The sequence below is a fragment of the Pipra filicauda genome, unplaced genomic scaffold (assembly GCF_003945595.2).
Source record: "Pipra filicauda isolate LSUMZ 115617 unplaced genomic scaffold, ASM394559v2 scaffold151_size3305965_pilon, whole genome shotgun sequence".
Taxonomy (NCBI): Eukaryota; Metazoa; Chordata; class Aves; order Passeriformes; family Pipridae; genus Pipra; species Pipra filicauda.
In genome coordinates this window covers 1,654,370-1,667,320 of record NW_024104007.1, presented here as the reverse complement: position 1 = coordinate 1,667,320, position 12,951 = coordinate 1,654,370, and the positions used below count along the sequence as shown (strand labels likewise).

The following is a 12,951-nucleotide window of genomic DNA, read 5'->3' as shown; positions in this document are numbered from 1 at the left end:
ATAATGCAGGTTTTTAAAACTTAAAAAAGTGATCTTTTCAAAACTGTCAGATTATGTCATGAGCAAATCTTTTTTTTTCTTGCAGTGACGTAGAAATTATTTTGGGTGGTTAGAGGTAGTGCTTGGATCAGCAGTAATGCTGTCTGACAGCAGAAATGTTCCATTTTTTGTTGTGACAAGAGTAACAATTGGTAATTGATAAGTGTAGGGGAATAAGCTTTACTTGTATATAGATACAGAAAAATCTCTAAGAATAACTGTCATTTAAAATGTAATTAAAAAAAATAAAATCGCTGTCCAAATAATACAGAAGAAGATTAAAGCAAGGCCTAAGTAGTGGTGCTTTCAGAAGGAAATCTCGCATGTCCAAAAGCTACCAACCACTACCTGAAAGTTCTTGGTATCTTAAATTTTTCTTTCCAATTCCCTTAATGTCAGACAGGTAAGGATTTTGCCACATTAATCATACATATTCTCACACTTCTTGCCAGTAGTGCAACTTTCCAGCTGTTTCGACTTTGAAACAGCTGCAAATCTTCTGCGAGTAAAAAAACTCAGTTGACTAAACTTTTGGATACAAAGAAGTCCATATCTGCTTTCTCCCAAAATTAATCTGAAGCGACCTGAACCGTTCTAATATACACATAACTGAGGGGCATGTTAGCATTTGTTTGAGCGGCAGTAAGTCAGACTTTAGTGTAAGCTCGTTTGTACGGGAGGAGCAGCGAGGGCTGGGAGCAGTAGCAGGGAAGCGGGGGGAAGCGTAGGGATAGTGTGTACTTTTCTCTTTGACCCATTTAGTCTGCAGTCTCCCATTTGCTTTAAGTCAATCCACGTGTGCTTGGCCGCTGACAGCATTTCTCCTCACCCCAGCCACATTCTGCTGCCGGTAGGGCTTGAGAGGCTGCGTGTTGACTTATAGGAGGGAACTGGTCCAAATGGAAATTTAACTTTTTTTGTTGTTTGGATTGATTTTCAGCAGAGCAAATTCCTTTATCTGTATCTGCATGTGGCCATGTAAATGTCGAGTTGGAGGTGGGAACGCTGTCTGCAGGAACAGCTTGGGCTTTAGCTTGACTTAAAACAGTCGTGATCCAATTCCTTCAGATGCTGGTGAATCAACAGATTTGTGGGGTTTTCTTGCTTTTGTTTTTTTTTAATGTCAGCATCGGCTGTGGTTTTCCAGCATGACATCAGAAGTGAAGTTCAGTAAGGACTTTATGAGCAAGCAGTTCTTTAGCTGTGCTAAAAAGAATAATTGAGCAGGGCTAAGAAACAAGCAAGCTGCTGTCTTAAGGATGATGGGGAAGGAAAGAAAGGTTAGGTGCAGCCCCTGAATAAACTGTATGGCATCTAGTCTGTTGCTGAAGTGGGAGTAGCAGTCAGATGGATAATGGGAAATGCCACCTGTGAGGGAAGCAGAATTCCAGGAACTGAACGCAGAAAGTCAGAGGCACCGCTTACGATGCCAAATTTTTCAGACTGGGTAAGACAAATTAATTCAAATGGCCAGTTGCTGTATATGATAAGAGGCTGTCCATGTGGGAGTGGTATCATAGGATTGGAGAATGGAAAACAAGCTTGAGGAGGGGGATGGGGGAAGTTATGTGGGCGCTTTGCAGGCCTGCTTTGGCATTAATTAATACCAGGGCCAATTTTGAGGGAACGAGTACTTAAAGAAGTACGGGTAAGTGCTGAGAAGAGATGTTAACAGCAGATTTTCTAGGTGAAAGAAAAGTAGCTTAGTATCAAATATTTAAGAAGTGGTTGGAGCAGTGACCACTATCTGAATTTTTAAACCATTAATCTTAAAGATGCATGGTCGCTCTCTGTAGCTGAATGGGTGGATGAGCCTTTGACATGCAATGGAACGGCTCTACAAGGAGAGACGGGGAGCTGCACCTGGTAGATGGGGCACTCTCGTGGGAGGCAAAATGGATGGGTTGGATTGTTGTCAGCAGGCAGAGAAATTGAATACAGGTCTCTGCACTGAGATAGTCTGGGTCTGGCCCTGCAGAGATAAAGTGGAGGCATCAATCCTTCAGTAAATAGGTCTGGATTAAGTCATCTTTATTTCACAAGGTTATTTTTAACACGGATCAGTTTACTGGTTTGGTTTTCTGTCCATCGCCACAAACAAAAGTTGTGCTGGCGCAGCTGGTGGAATATCACAGGAAAAGGGCCTGGAACAGTTTTATTCTGCTGAGATAGCAGGAACAGAGTGTACCCTTGCGCAGTCTCTGGAGCAGGTCTGCCAGGTGACACAGGCACCGGGATGCATCAAGTCGGAGAGGGGCCAAGTTGCTCAGCCTCGGGACTGGCACATCCCATGGAGGTACAAGGGTGTTCTTGTGTGGAAGAGCCTCAGTCTGGGGACGTGGGGTGCACCCACAACTAGATGGTGGCAAGATAGGGATTTGGAGCCAGGCTGAAGTTAGGCAGAGCCTGGGCGTGAGGCCAGCACGTTCATCACTTTCCTCATGGGCAATTAGGTGTTACTGGGAATAACTCTTAGCTATCCTTGATAAAATTAAAGTTGTTATTGTGCTGGCTCAGCACTGCTGCAATGTCCTGCTGTGCTGCTACTTTTACTGTTCGTTGGCCTTTTTCCTTACAGGCTCTCAGGGATAAAGCTGCTCCTTGCTCCCAGTATTGTGTGTGTGGCTGGAAATGCTCAGTGGGATCCCTGCAGCCATTGCCTCGCTTCCCTTCCTGCCTCCCCACATCACTTGGGCTTTAAATGTTTTCTTGTCTTTGATGATGGGACTCTGCCTTGATTAGGCTGCTGGGACCAGCCTTCCTAAGAGTAGCTCCACTGATGCTCCTGGACTTTCCCTGTTGTGCCTTTGTTTGTTTGTTTTACTGATTTGTAATACAAATAACATAGAAGCCTGGCATGGAGCAAAGAGCAGGAAATTCATTCAGGCTTTGAGCTGGGACTTGCTGAAATTGAAAGATGTAACAAAGAATGCAGGGATGCTCACATATAAAAACTGCTCTTTTTTCCCTTTTTCAGGAGTTCTTTTGGGTAGCTTTTTCAAAGAAAGAAAAGGACTGAAAACCCAAATGCGGAATAAAATCTGCACATAAAATTCAGTTGGTAAAGTAATTCAAATGCTGGAAATAAATACCCAAATGAAACCCATCCAAAATGTTTCCTTTAATAGAATCTAGTGTTTGTTACCATAACAATCCTTTTTGCAAAAAAAGGATTAGTGCTGTTAACATGACTCTGTTCCCCGTTTCAGGTAGCGCTTGTTTCCAGGGCCCCTCGAGCAAATCGCAGAAAGGGGTGAAAATCCATATACCTGGGTTTTGATGATGCAGTTTAGTATCATAATAGCAATTCATTTAAGTTCTGGCTGTGTACTGCCTGTAATTCCCCTAGAAACTAATGCTCTGTACCGACAATGCTGCTATGAAATAGCAGCGTCACAGTCTCTGTCAGACTGAGGGAAGGGCTGCAGACGAGCAGGCAGAAGCCAGATACGAGTAGCATAGAGCTGTAGCTGCTTAACATTACTGACTTTTAAGGGATCCAATAAAAAGGTATGATTCCTCTTCCATAGGGGAAAAGAACAAGATGTTTCTGTAGTAACGAGATCATAAAAGAAAGAAAATTGCTCATAAAGAATGGGTCTGATTTTCCCTCTTTTACTGTTTTGCTTCTATTACAACTTTAGCTGCAGTTTTGCTATCAACTGCCTCTTGTGTAAGCATTTAATGTTACCAAGATATTCTGCAAATCTGTTTTTGTGACAGTGATTTCTGGCCTACACATTTTGTTTTGTAATAACCACTGTTTCCTCTGTCAAAAGAATGGAAATTATCTGAAATAAAAGGATAGTAGCGTTCAGTGGTCCTATCTGAACTTGTCACTTCAGGTCTGCTGTGCCAGTTCAAAGCAGCGAGGTTGGCATCAGATGAGAAGATGATGGTGTTTCTTTCAGCACGCTGGGAATAGATGAGTAGAAACACTTTTTTTTTTTAGTAGGCTTGGAACTAAAAGCTGAAAAGGGCCTTTTGTTTTTTGATGCAGATTCAGGAGCGTGATAAACTTTACTACTTGGTAGCCTGGGAACTTGAATTTGTGTGTTGCTTACAGAAATACAAGCTTCTCTCTCTCTCTTTCTTTCTCTCTCACTTCTCCCCCTGCCTCCCCCTCCACCCCAATGGTATGATGAGCCTTTGAGAAATAAATGGGAATTGCGTGGTGTGTGTCCTGTACGTCACAAAATGTCTATAGTTTCTAGACTTTTATTCTTATGCTCTTTAAAGAAGAATTTATTAGTTTTACTGGTGAGAGAAGGGGGAGAACTTTTGAAACCTCGCTGCTGAGCTTGTCCTGCCTTTTTAAACAGACACTGTTCCTTGTCCTTTTCCCAGAAACACTTAGACACCACTTTAATGCCATCACTAAATTGCAAGGCACCGTGAAGTGTAAGCTTTGACCTTAAAGGTGCTATTTCCTGTGGTTTAAAAAAAGAATCCCGTGATCTGTCAAAAACCTTTAAGGCCCAAAAAGAGGCAACTCATATTGCAAGTTACTAATAAAAGATGCACCTAGTAAGAGATTTGTTTTATCCCTGTATATTTTGTCTTATTTGTTGTACTTTTTCATAGCAGCTTGGAAAAAAATGCAATACCTAGTTCTGGCTGTTCCACACGATGATATTCCTTTTTAGTACTGAGAGAGTAGCTGCAAGGTTTTACAGCAGCGTCACATCCAAACTTTTTTAAAAGCTGTTCTACTGGATGAAATGGATAAGGAAGTCAGGAAGCTGTGCTCCTGAGTGTTCTATAACCCAAAGCATGGCAGGGTTTAAAGATGTGTTCTTCTCTGTGTAGTAGAAGTTCATTGCAGTTCGTAAATGGAATCTGGTGAAAAGCAAGTGGAGCAGATTGCTAATAAATTGCATCGTAATGCTGGATATTCCCGCTGTTTCGGCTGAGATCATGGGACCGTAAGGCTTGTTGCACCCTTGCAGTGAGCTGGACCGGCTCCCTGCTCACTGGCACCATATGGTCAGACTGGCAGTGAGGGCATCAGCCGGCCGTGGGGGCTGGTTGGAGCCACACTGGTCATCAGAGCAAAGGCTGGAGGCAGTCGGGAGATAAACAGCAAGTGGAAGGTTATGAAATGCCACCCAGCTAGCGAGGAGCAGTGGGAGTGGGAGGACGTTCAAGGGCTGATCGACATAATGCAGTGCTGTAGGTCTGCTGGAGGGAATTGCTCATCTTCCCAGCCCTGGAGCTTGCAGCTGCTCGGCAGCTCCTCCCTGCACTGACCCCAGTGCTGAGGAGCAGCATCCCAATGCTTAGCAAGGTTTTTGGAAGTTACGAGGACTTCTCATGTTCAGGACTGGCAGTATGAATGAATATTTGGTCTCTGTTCATGTTTGTCAACAGTAACTGGAGCACTGGATAGATTTGTTTTGATCAGTTGTTTTCGTAAGCCCAGTTCCTCTGTGTATGAACAGCTGCCCTTCAGATACCAGATTAAATCACTGTACTTATAGTTAAAGAAAATACTATGGAAATGAGTTTTTCAGACCCGGAAATGTCAGATTGGTGAGATTGGCAGAAAAGGTGGGAAGTCACAGAATTACATACTTTTGGGTGTCACCTGACTGGGATGAGGGCAGTCTATAGTGGTTTGGTGCCATTCTGCAGCACTGGGGTGACAGCCATCTAGCTGATACCTGCCTTTTCTTGGACTCTGTGAAGTAGCTTCCTGAATTTGGGAGGGAACCAGTGGGGGAGTGCAAGGTATCTCGTGTTCTCTGTGGAGAAATCTGGAGGCATGATTGCTAATGCTAACTTTTCCAGCTATTTTTTGTCAGTGTTACATAAGATACCAGAAAAATAGAATTTCGGTGTCATGTTAAATTCGGGGGGTGGAGGTGGTGATGGGAAAACAACAAAGCTTTTGATCTTTCTTTAGTAAATAAGAGACTGGTTACAGAATGTAGATGTTTATCTTAGATGATGCTGTAAGCAGTACATTTCTTTCTCTCTACTCACAGATGAGGACAGAACCAAGTTAGTCATCAAGATGCACATAATTTTTAGGATGCTTCTTGTCCTGCATGAAGTTGTTCACTTTGGGAATAAGCAGCAGTGTAAGAGTTGTCTTCTTTTTCCACAGACTGTATCACTGACATAATACCACAGAGCAACTTGAGGGAGTCCTAGCACAGAGAATTAAAGCCTTCACTGGTCTGCTGAGGGTTGAGTAAAACACTGTAAGAAGTAGCATTTCCTAAGTGGACAAGTACCCTTCTGTGCTCTTAGATCTCTTTTGTCAGTAGACAATGACTGGTCACCCCTAAAGTAATTCTATTTTAAAATATTGATGGTGGATGACGAGCTCAGCTAAAAATGCATAGATTACTCAAACAAGCATACTGTTTACTTAGGATGAATTATGATGAATTAATTATTAATTATATTTCAACCTCTGAAATTAAGAAAAGGCTAAATACTCAGAATATTAATGGTAGCTTGGGGATGGGACCAACTCAGTGGGAAAATAGCTTATGAAAGATATGAATTTCAAGTATCTTCCCTTTTTTCCTCTTATGGTATGCTCTTTGTTTCTGAAGTGCCCTTTGAGGTGGAGCCCTGAATGAGAGCAGTGTTCTGGGAGAGGGATTACCTGGTAATGTGAATGGGCCAGGGGAATGCTGGGGAAGAAACCTCGTGGATGCTTGTCCTGTTCTTACTCTGCATCATTGGGCTGTTCTCTCGTGTGCACCAAGAGCCACATCAGCTGCTGCTGTGCTGGTGGCCTGGGAAGCTTCCTCATGTCTCTTCTTGTTTGGTGGCCTGTGCCAACCTGGTCCTTGTGGAGCCAGGTGGGCGTTGCATCCTGGTTCCATCTTCAGCCCAAGAAGCATTCAGGAGTGCGTGTGGCTCTTCCTTGGCGTAGGAGCCACTCTTCTATTTATGTTTTTTCAAAAACTTTACTTAAATGCAAAATTTGGACAACACTTGAAACTGCTGAAATTGTTTCTCATTATGATCTGCCTTTGTGATTTTTGGGACACTGAATTAGACCATCTTACTTGAAGGGAATGCTGTGTGCTGGCTGCTCCAGAGATTCCAATCTGGATCTCTCTATGGCTGAGAGCGAGACACATAGGCATGTCTGTTTATTTTTTTTGAATGGTTGTACATCTGCATGTAGTGCCTGAAATCTACAGATGGCTGTTCTTGGCGTCTCCATCTCAGCAGCCATGCATAGCAAAATACAACCAGATAAAATACGATAAGAGGATAATAGGATAAAACCAGGTAAAATAGCTCAGATGGTGAGAAGAGGTGATTTTCCATAGCCTCCCTGATGCATGCTGGCCTCTGGGGTGGACTTCTTTGGGAAGTGGTTGATCAGGGAAGCTGCTTTGCTGCCACTGCAAAATGAGTTTTTATTTAGTACTCAAGTGCAATTTTTTCACCCAAATGAGTACAAACTGATTCTTTCTTAGGGACAGAAGAAACAGCATACAGGTTGAGAAATGAAATAAAATTCAGGGGAGGGCAGGTGCTGGTTAGTATCTTAGTTTTAAGAAGGTGTAGTATTTATATTTGAGGCTGGTGAGTGCCAGTCCAGAGCCTGCTGATGGCAATGGAAAAACTATTCACCTAATGGGCTTTGGATTACTCTTGAGTAGCATATTGTGCCCACACCTCCCTTGGAGAGTGGTATATCCTTCTCTGCTCTTACTTCTTCATACAAATATGTTACACCTGGTTGACCAATGTGCCTTAAAAGAAATCTCAGTGGTGAGTGTGCTGATTTCCACGTGTGCAGGAAGGAGAAGCTGTTCCTTTGTGGCAGCTCCTGTTTGGCCGGAATCCTGCTGACCCCGGCTGCCTGGCTGGAGTCACTCCTTATTAAAGCTGCCTTGAAGCCGCATCTTTGGCAAGAGGTTGTTTGGAGGTGAAGCATTTTTACCGTGTTATTAGTGATGAAGATGTAGGGATTTGCATGAAATTAAGATGTGTGGTCTGTGCTGGGGCTGGTGGTGTTCTGGTAAGCATCCTGTGGCTGCCATTGCTTTCTGTGAGTGGTGGTGGCTGAGGGCACAGCAGGCATCGTGCCCCCTTCCGCAGAGCTGCTCCCGACATCTCTGAAGGGAACAGATGAGTGTTTCCTGTGAATACACGTGCAGAAACATCTGCCCGGCACATTGAATTAAAGGATTTTTCTTGATGTGCTGTCTGACCCCGTATGCTGAGGAACTTGAGTGCTCTGTTTTCCTCATGACTTCCCCCATCTTTTTCTTAAACTGTCTTTTCGGCACACTCTTCCTGAAGCTGGAGCTGGACCTTGCTTCCCGCATCTGTCCCAGCAGCTGGACCACTTCCTGCCATGAATCATCCAAAACACACTTTTTGCTTTTTATTGTTTTATTTAAGGGTGAAGGCACATTTGTTCTCCCGAAGCCACAAGCTAATCGAAGTAGTCTGGCAGCCAAGCCTTAAATGAAGGCTGGGGTGTGAAAGTGTTCAGAGGGAGGAAGTGCCCCCCATCAATGGGGATCACGGGCAACCTTTCCTTGTGGAAACAGAGCTCCTTTCCTTGTGGGCTTGGGTTGTGGTCAGAGGAACAGCAAACTCCATCACTTCTTGGAGACCTGCAGCAAAGCATCTTCTCTATTTGCACGTCAGTGTCAAACACGCTGGGACCTCTGGCTTTTGGAAGTTCATTGCTTCAGCCAAACAAGTGCTAATTGTCAAATGATGTTAAGGGAGGGGGTCATGATCTTTTGTCTGAGAAGTCTTGGCTATGGTTTGGATCCTCTCTGGGATTGACGTTTGTGGCTTAGTTTTCCAGGGCTCATTGACTGCATGTGTTTCAAGTCTAGCAGTCCAAAACAAGGCTTTTTTTTTTGTTTTTGTCTTGAGGAGCTGAGGCTGAATAGTTCCTGAAACTTGAGAGCTCGTATTTCACACAGAGATGGAATCCGAAATCCTCCTCTTAAGTTTTGTCTTTAAAAAAACCCAACAAAACGAACCACCAAGAGACTCCAACCCAAAAGCACATTAACTACACAGTTGTTAAGCTTTTCCTTGTTAATTTTTCTAGGGAAACGTCAGATTCACCACCTGGGAAACCAGCTTCAACTCAATCAGCACTGTCTGGATACCGCCTTTAATTTTTTCAAGATGGCTGTGAGCAAACACCTAACCCGGGGGAGGAAGATGACCCACGTAATTGCTGCGTGTCTCTACCTGGTGTGTAGGACAGAAGGAACTCCTCGTATCCTTTCACATTTATAAAACATAAAGGACATAATTTTAGCAAGTCAGCTATCCCAGTTGGACCTTGTTTCAAAATGTGAAGAGGTAAGTGTTTAAGAGCTAACTTGATCACTGCTGGTTTTGTACAATGAAGTGAATGGGAGTGTTTCCTGTGGTTCAAGTACGTTTGTTCCCTTTCTAAATGTACAATACTTAGTATTTAATGCTATAAATGTCACTCTGACTCCCTTCAATAGCTCTAAATTTCTTCTTTTTCAACATTTTCTTCAAGTATAAAATTGCACTTTCCCTGTGCTTTGCTTGGAATTATTATTTATGGACTATTTTTTTGTTTATTTTGTTTTTCTTTTAAAACCAAATGACAGTTAACCTGAAACATCCTGCAGTGCCAACATCAAAGAACAGAATAGAGTTTCAGTGGGTTTTCCATCAACATATTTGGATTTCCTTCTTTTAATACTTAAAGGAAGGACTTAGAGGTATCACTTCTGTTTTAGAGATGTCTGATAAATTCTGAAATTTGCTCAAAGGTCATACAGGAAATCAGTGGCTGAAAGTGGAACTGCACACAGGGCAGATTTGCAGCTGAGTATTCCTTGCTCTGCCATCCCTATTTTTGTCCTGGAGAACTTCATTAAAATCCATATAAGCTCTAAATACTGATGACCATCCAGATTAATTTGTTTTATATATTTTTGTTTCTTTTATGTTGTGTTTCAGTTCCTGGAATTCAGGGTTTAGTAGCAAATAATTATTTCTGTTGGATGTGGCTCTGGGTGACCAGGTCTAGTGGAAGGTGTCCCTGCCCATGGCAGAGGATTTGGAATGAGATGATCTTTAAGGTCCCTTTAAACCTGAACCATTCTATCATTTTATCATTCTGTGATAAATATTCTCTGAAAAATATTCTATGATTCTATGTTATTTTAGTTATTTTCTACTTTAAAGCAGTATGTGCATATCATCAGTATTCTGTTTGATTTGATGCTTTTTCTAGATTGCTGCTCTCATTCTACATTTTTGCAGTTGGACAGCTTAGCTTTCCTTTTAAGACTGAGATGATTTTTTGGTTGTTTCAAAAACTGTGTTCAGTATTCTACAATTGGTGCTTTCTGATAGTGTCGTGGTCATTGCATTTGGGTGCTTAAAAAAATGCGGTTTTGCTGGAATAATGGAATTAAAAGGAAGGTTTGCCTGTTACCCTGGTCTTTCCTGATGTAAAGTCTCTGTGTGAGTTTTGAACAGTACCACTCCATCATTACCATAAAGACAGTGTCGATTTTAAAGTATTGCAAATATTTTGGTAATACATTTTTCAGATAACTACCTGAAAGAGGACAGGTTTAGATTAGGTATTAGGAAGAAATTCTTTACTGTGAGAGTGGTGAGGCACTGGCACAGGTTGCCCAGAGAAGCTGTGGATGCCCCATCCCTGGAAGTGTTCAAGGCCAGGCTGGGTGGGGCTTTGAGCAGCCTGGTCTGATGGAAGGTGTCCCTGCCCGTGGCAGGGGGGTTGGAACGGGATGATCTTTAAGGTCCCTTTCATGTTCTGATTTATTTTTTTTATGCCCATGTCATATTTTTAAAGTAATTTATTTACAGTTGTCATTTGATATTACTGAATGATAGCCCAGCCATAATATGCAAATCCATTTCTTCCCACTGATAGTGATAAAACAGCATTTGAAGCAGTGCAGGCTGTAAGAGGCAGATAGATACCCTGTAATGCACAGCCATCTGTGCAGCAAGTGTGGCTGACGTTTCTAGCAAACAAAACAAAAACTATTTGATTGGATTTTATCCTTCTTTTAAGTATTTCGGCATGTATCTAAGTTATGTGCAAGATGTACTGTCTGGTTGACACTTCATAAATACCTAAATTAATTTCCCAGGTTTCTTTGTTAAATGGAGGTAATATCCTGTGTGATACTTCACATGAAATACTAGGAGTAAAGTGCGAATAAGACTGCAAAGACAAGCTCAGTCTTTCTATATGAATATCACAAAGTACTCCACCCTCACTTGCATGGTTACTGCGCTGCCTGGGAATCAAGAAGTTGAAGTGCATGACCATATGGCTCAATTTTTTTAGTGTTTACTTTTTAAAAAATCCATTAGATAAACTCAATTTTGTAGCTGATATTAAGAATTTAACCATGTCCCTTTGAGAGAGGGAGTTGATTCAGCCTCTGCCTGTGTTCAGCTGCGGGTTTGGGGTTTTTTGTTTTGTTTTCTATCAGTATTTAAAGTTCAGTGTAGTTTGAAAAACAAACCCCAAATAACGTACAGACTCTTGAACATTGAAATATAAGTTCCTTTTTCTGGTATCTTATCCTTTCATGAGAAACTTGAAAACCTGAGGGCTACAGATTCACGTTGCTGACTTTTGAGATTAGAATACATTCCAGGCTCCGTAGATTAACTGTGATGATCATTATCAGTGTGTTATATTTGGTCCCAGCTTAATTCTGTCAATAAAGACATGTGCTACAGGAGGCAGGGGCGACCCCAGGGCCTTTGGGGTAGAGGGACCCAGAGCAGGTGTAGAGGACAGGCACGTGACAAAGTGCTTTAACAAGAATGAAGATGCTTGTTCAGGGTGATAAACTTGCCATTGGTTTTGGTCTTGTGGAGGAGCTTCCAAAGAGGGCTTGAAAAGAGGAGCAATGCACTGTATAACACTGTACCAAGGATGTGCAGTATTTGTAACAGTTGAAGATTTATATGCACTGCTCAGTAGATTTCCTGAGTTTAAAGTATTCCTTGTCATTGTGTTTGTTCTAGAACTCTAACGAAGAAATTAGTGAGAAATTTAGAAAAGGAGGTTAAAGGCTGAAGATTGGAAAATGTATTTTAGAGGAAAGAGGTGACATGGAAGAAATGGCAAAGGGCAGCAGCATCCTCAGAGCTCAGAGACAGCTCACAGGCTTTGGGTGGCCCAGATAAATTGACAGAGTGGCTTGGGAGTCAGAGAGGCAAGAGTTGTAACCTGGGAACAAATTAGTCTCTGAAATAGAAGACATCATGTTTCTTAAAAACCAGTATGGTAGAGGGAGCAAAGAATGTATGTGGCCTGGGGAGGTGCAGTGGGATGTAGTCAGGGACCAAAGTGGCAGGAGTTGTTGTATTCTTGTGGCAGACCCGAAGGAGTGGGAAGCATTTCCAGAGGGAAAACAGAATTTAATTGTGTCTGCAAGTTCAGTTGGAGGGAGTGGAATGTATTTATCTGACGTGATTATCTGCTTATTCTTCTTCTTTTTCATAATGTGCATGTCGCCAGCCAGCCTCTGTGAAAATGTGAGGAATATTGTAGCCAAGTCTACTGGTGCAGTATGAATTATGCCTGAATAAACCTCAGCCTGAAATAGGAAAACATTATGTTCTCCTTGGTTCTTATGCGTTATTTAATTAATGCAAAAATGCAAAATATTCTGGTAACGCAAATTTTTTTGATCTGAAAAAGTGGTTCTGGAACTTAAAGAGACCATAAAAGTTGGTTTGTCCGAAGTGTGTCTTCTATTTACAGACCGTTAGAAAGTTTTATATCTGTTATTTGAGATGTGAATTGATTTATATCAGTTTATGGTTTTTATTAGTTTATGTGACACAAAACCCCACAGTGCAGCAACTTTGGCATAGCTTTTCATTTGCCTTCTTATATTACTTGTCAGTGTTAATGGTTTC

At 42.1% G+C, this 12,951-nt stretch overlaps 1 protein-coding gene across 1 annotated transcript in view; it reads left to right on the top strand.

Moving 5' to 3' along the window:
- BRF1 (BRF1 RNA polymerase III transcription initiation factor subunit) overlaps positions 1–12,951 on the top strand; it is a 171,004-nt gene that overhangs the window by 37,204 nt on the left and 120,849 nt on the right. The window contains exon 3 of the mRNA XM_027716641.2: positions 9,092–9,265. Coding sequence (XP_027572442.1) covers positions 9,092–9,265 — 174 coding nt within the window. The remainder of the gene's footprint in view (positions 1–9,091; positions 9,266–12,951) is intronic.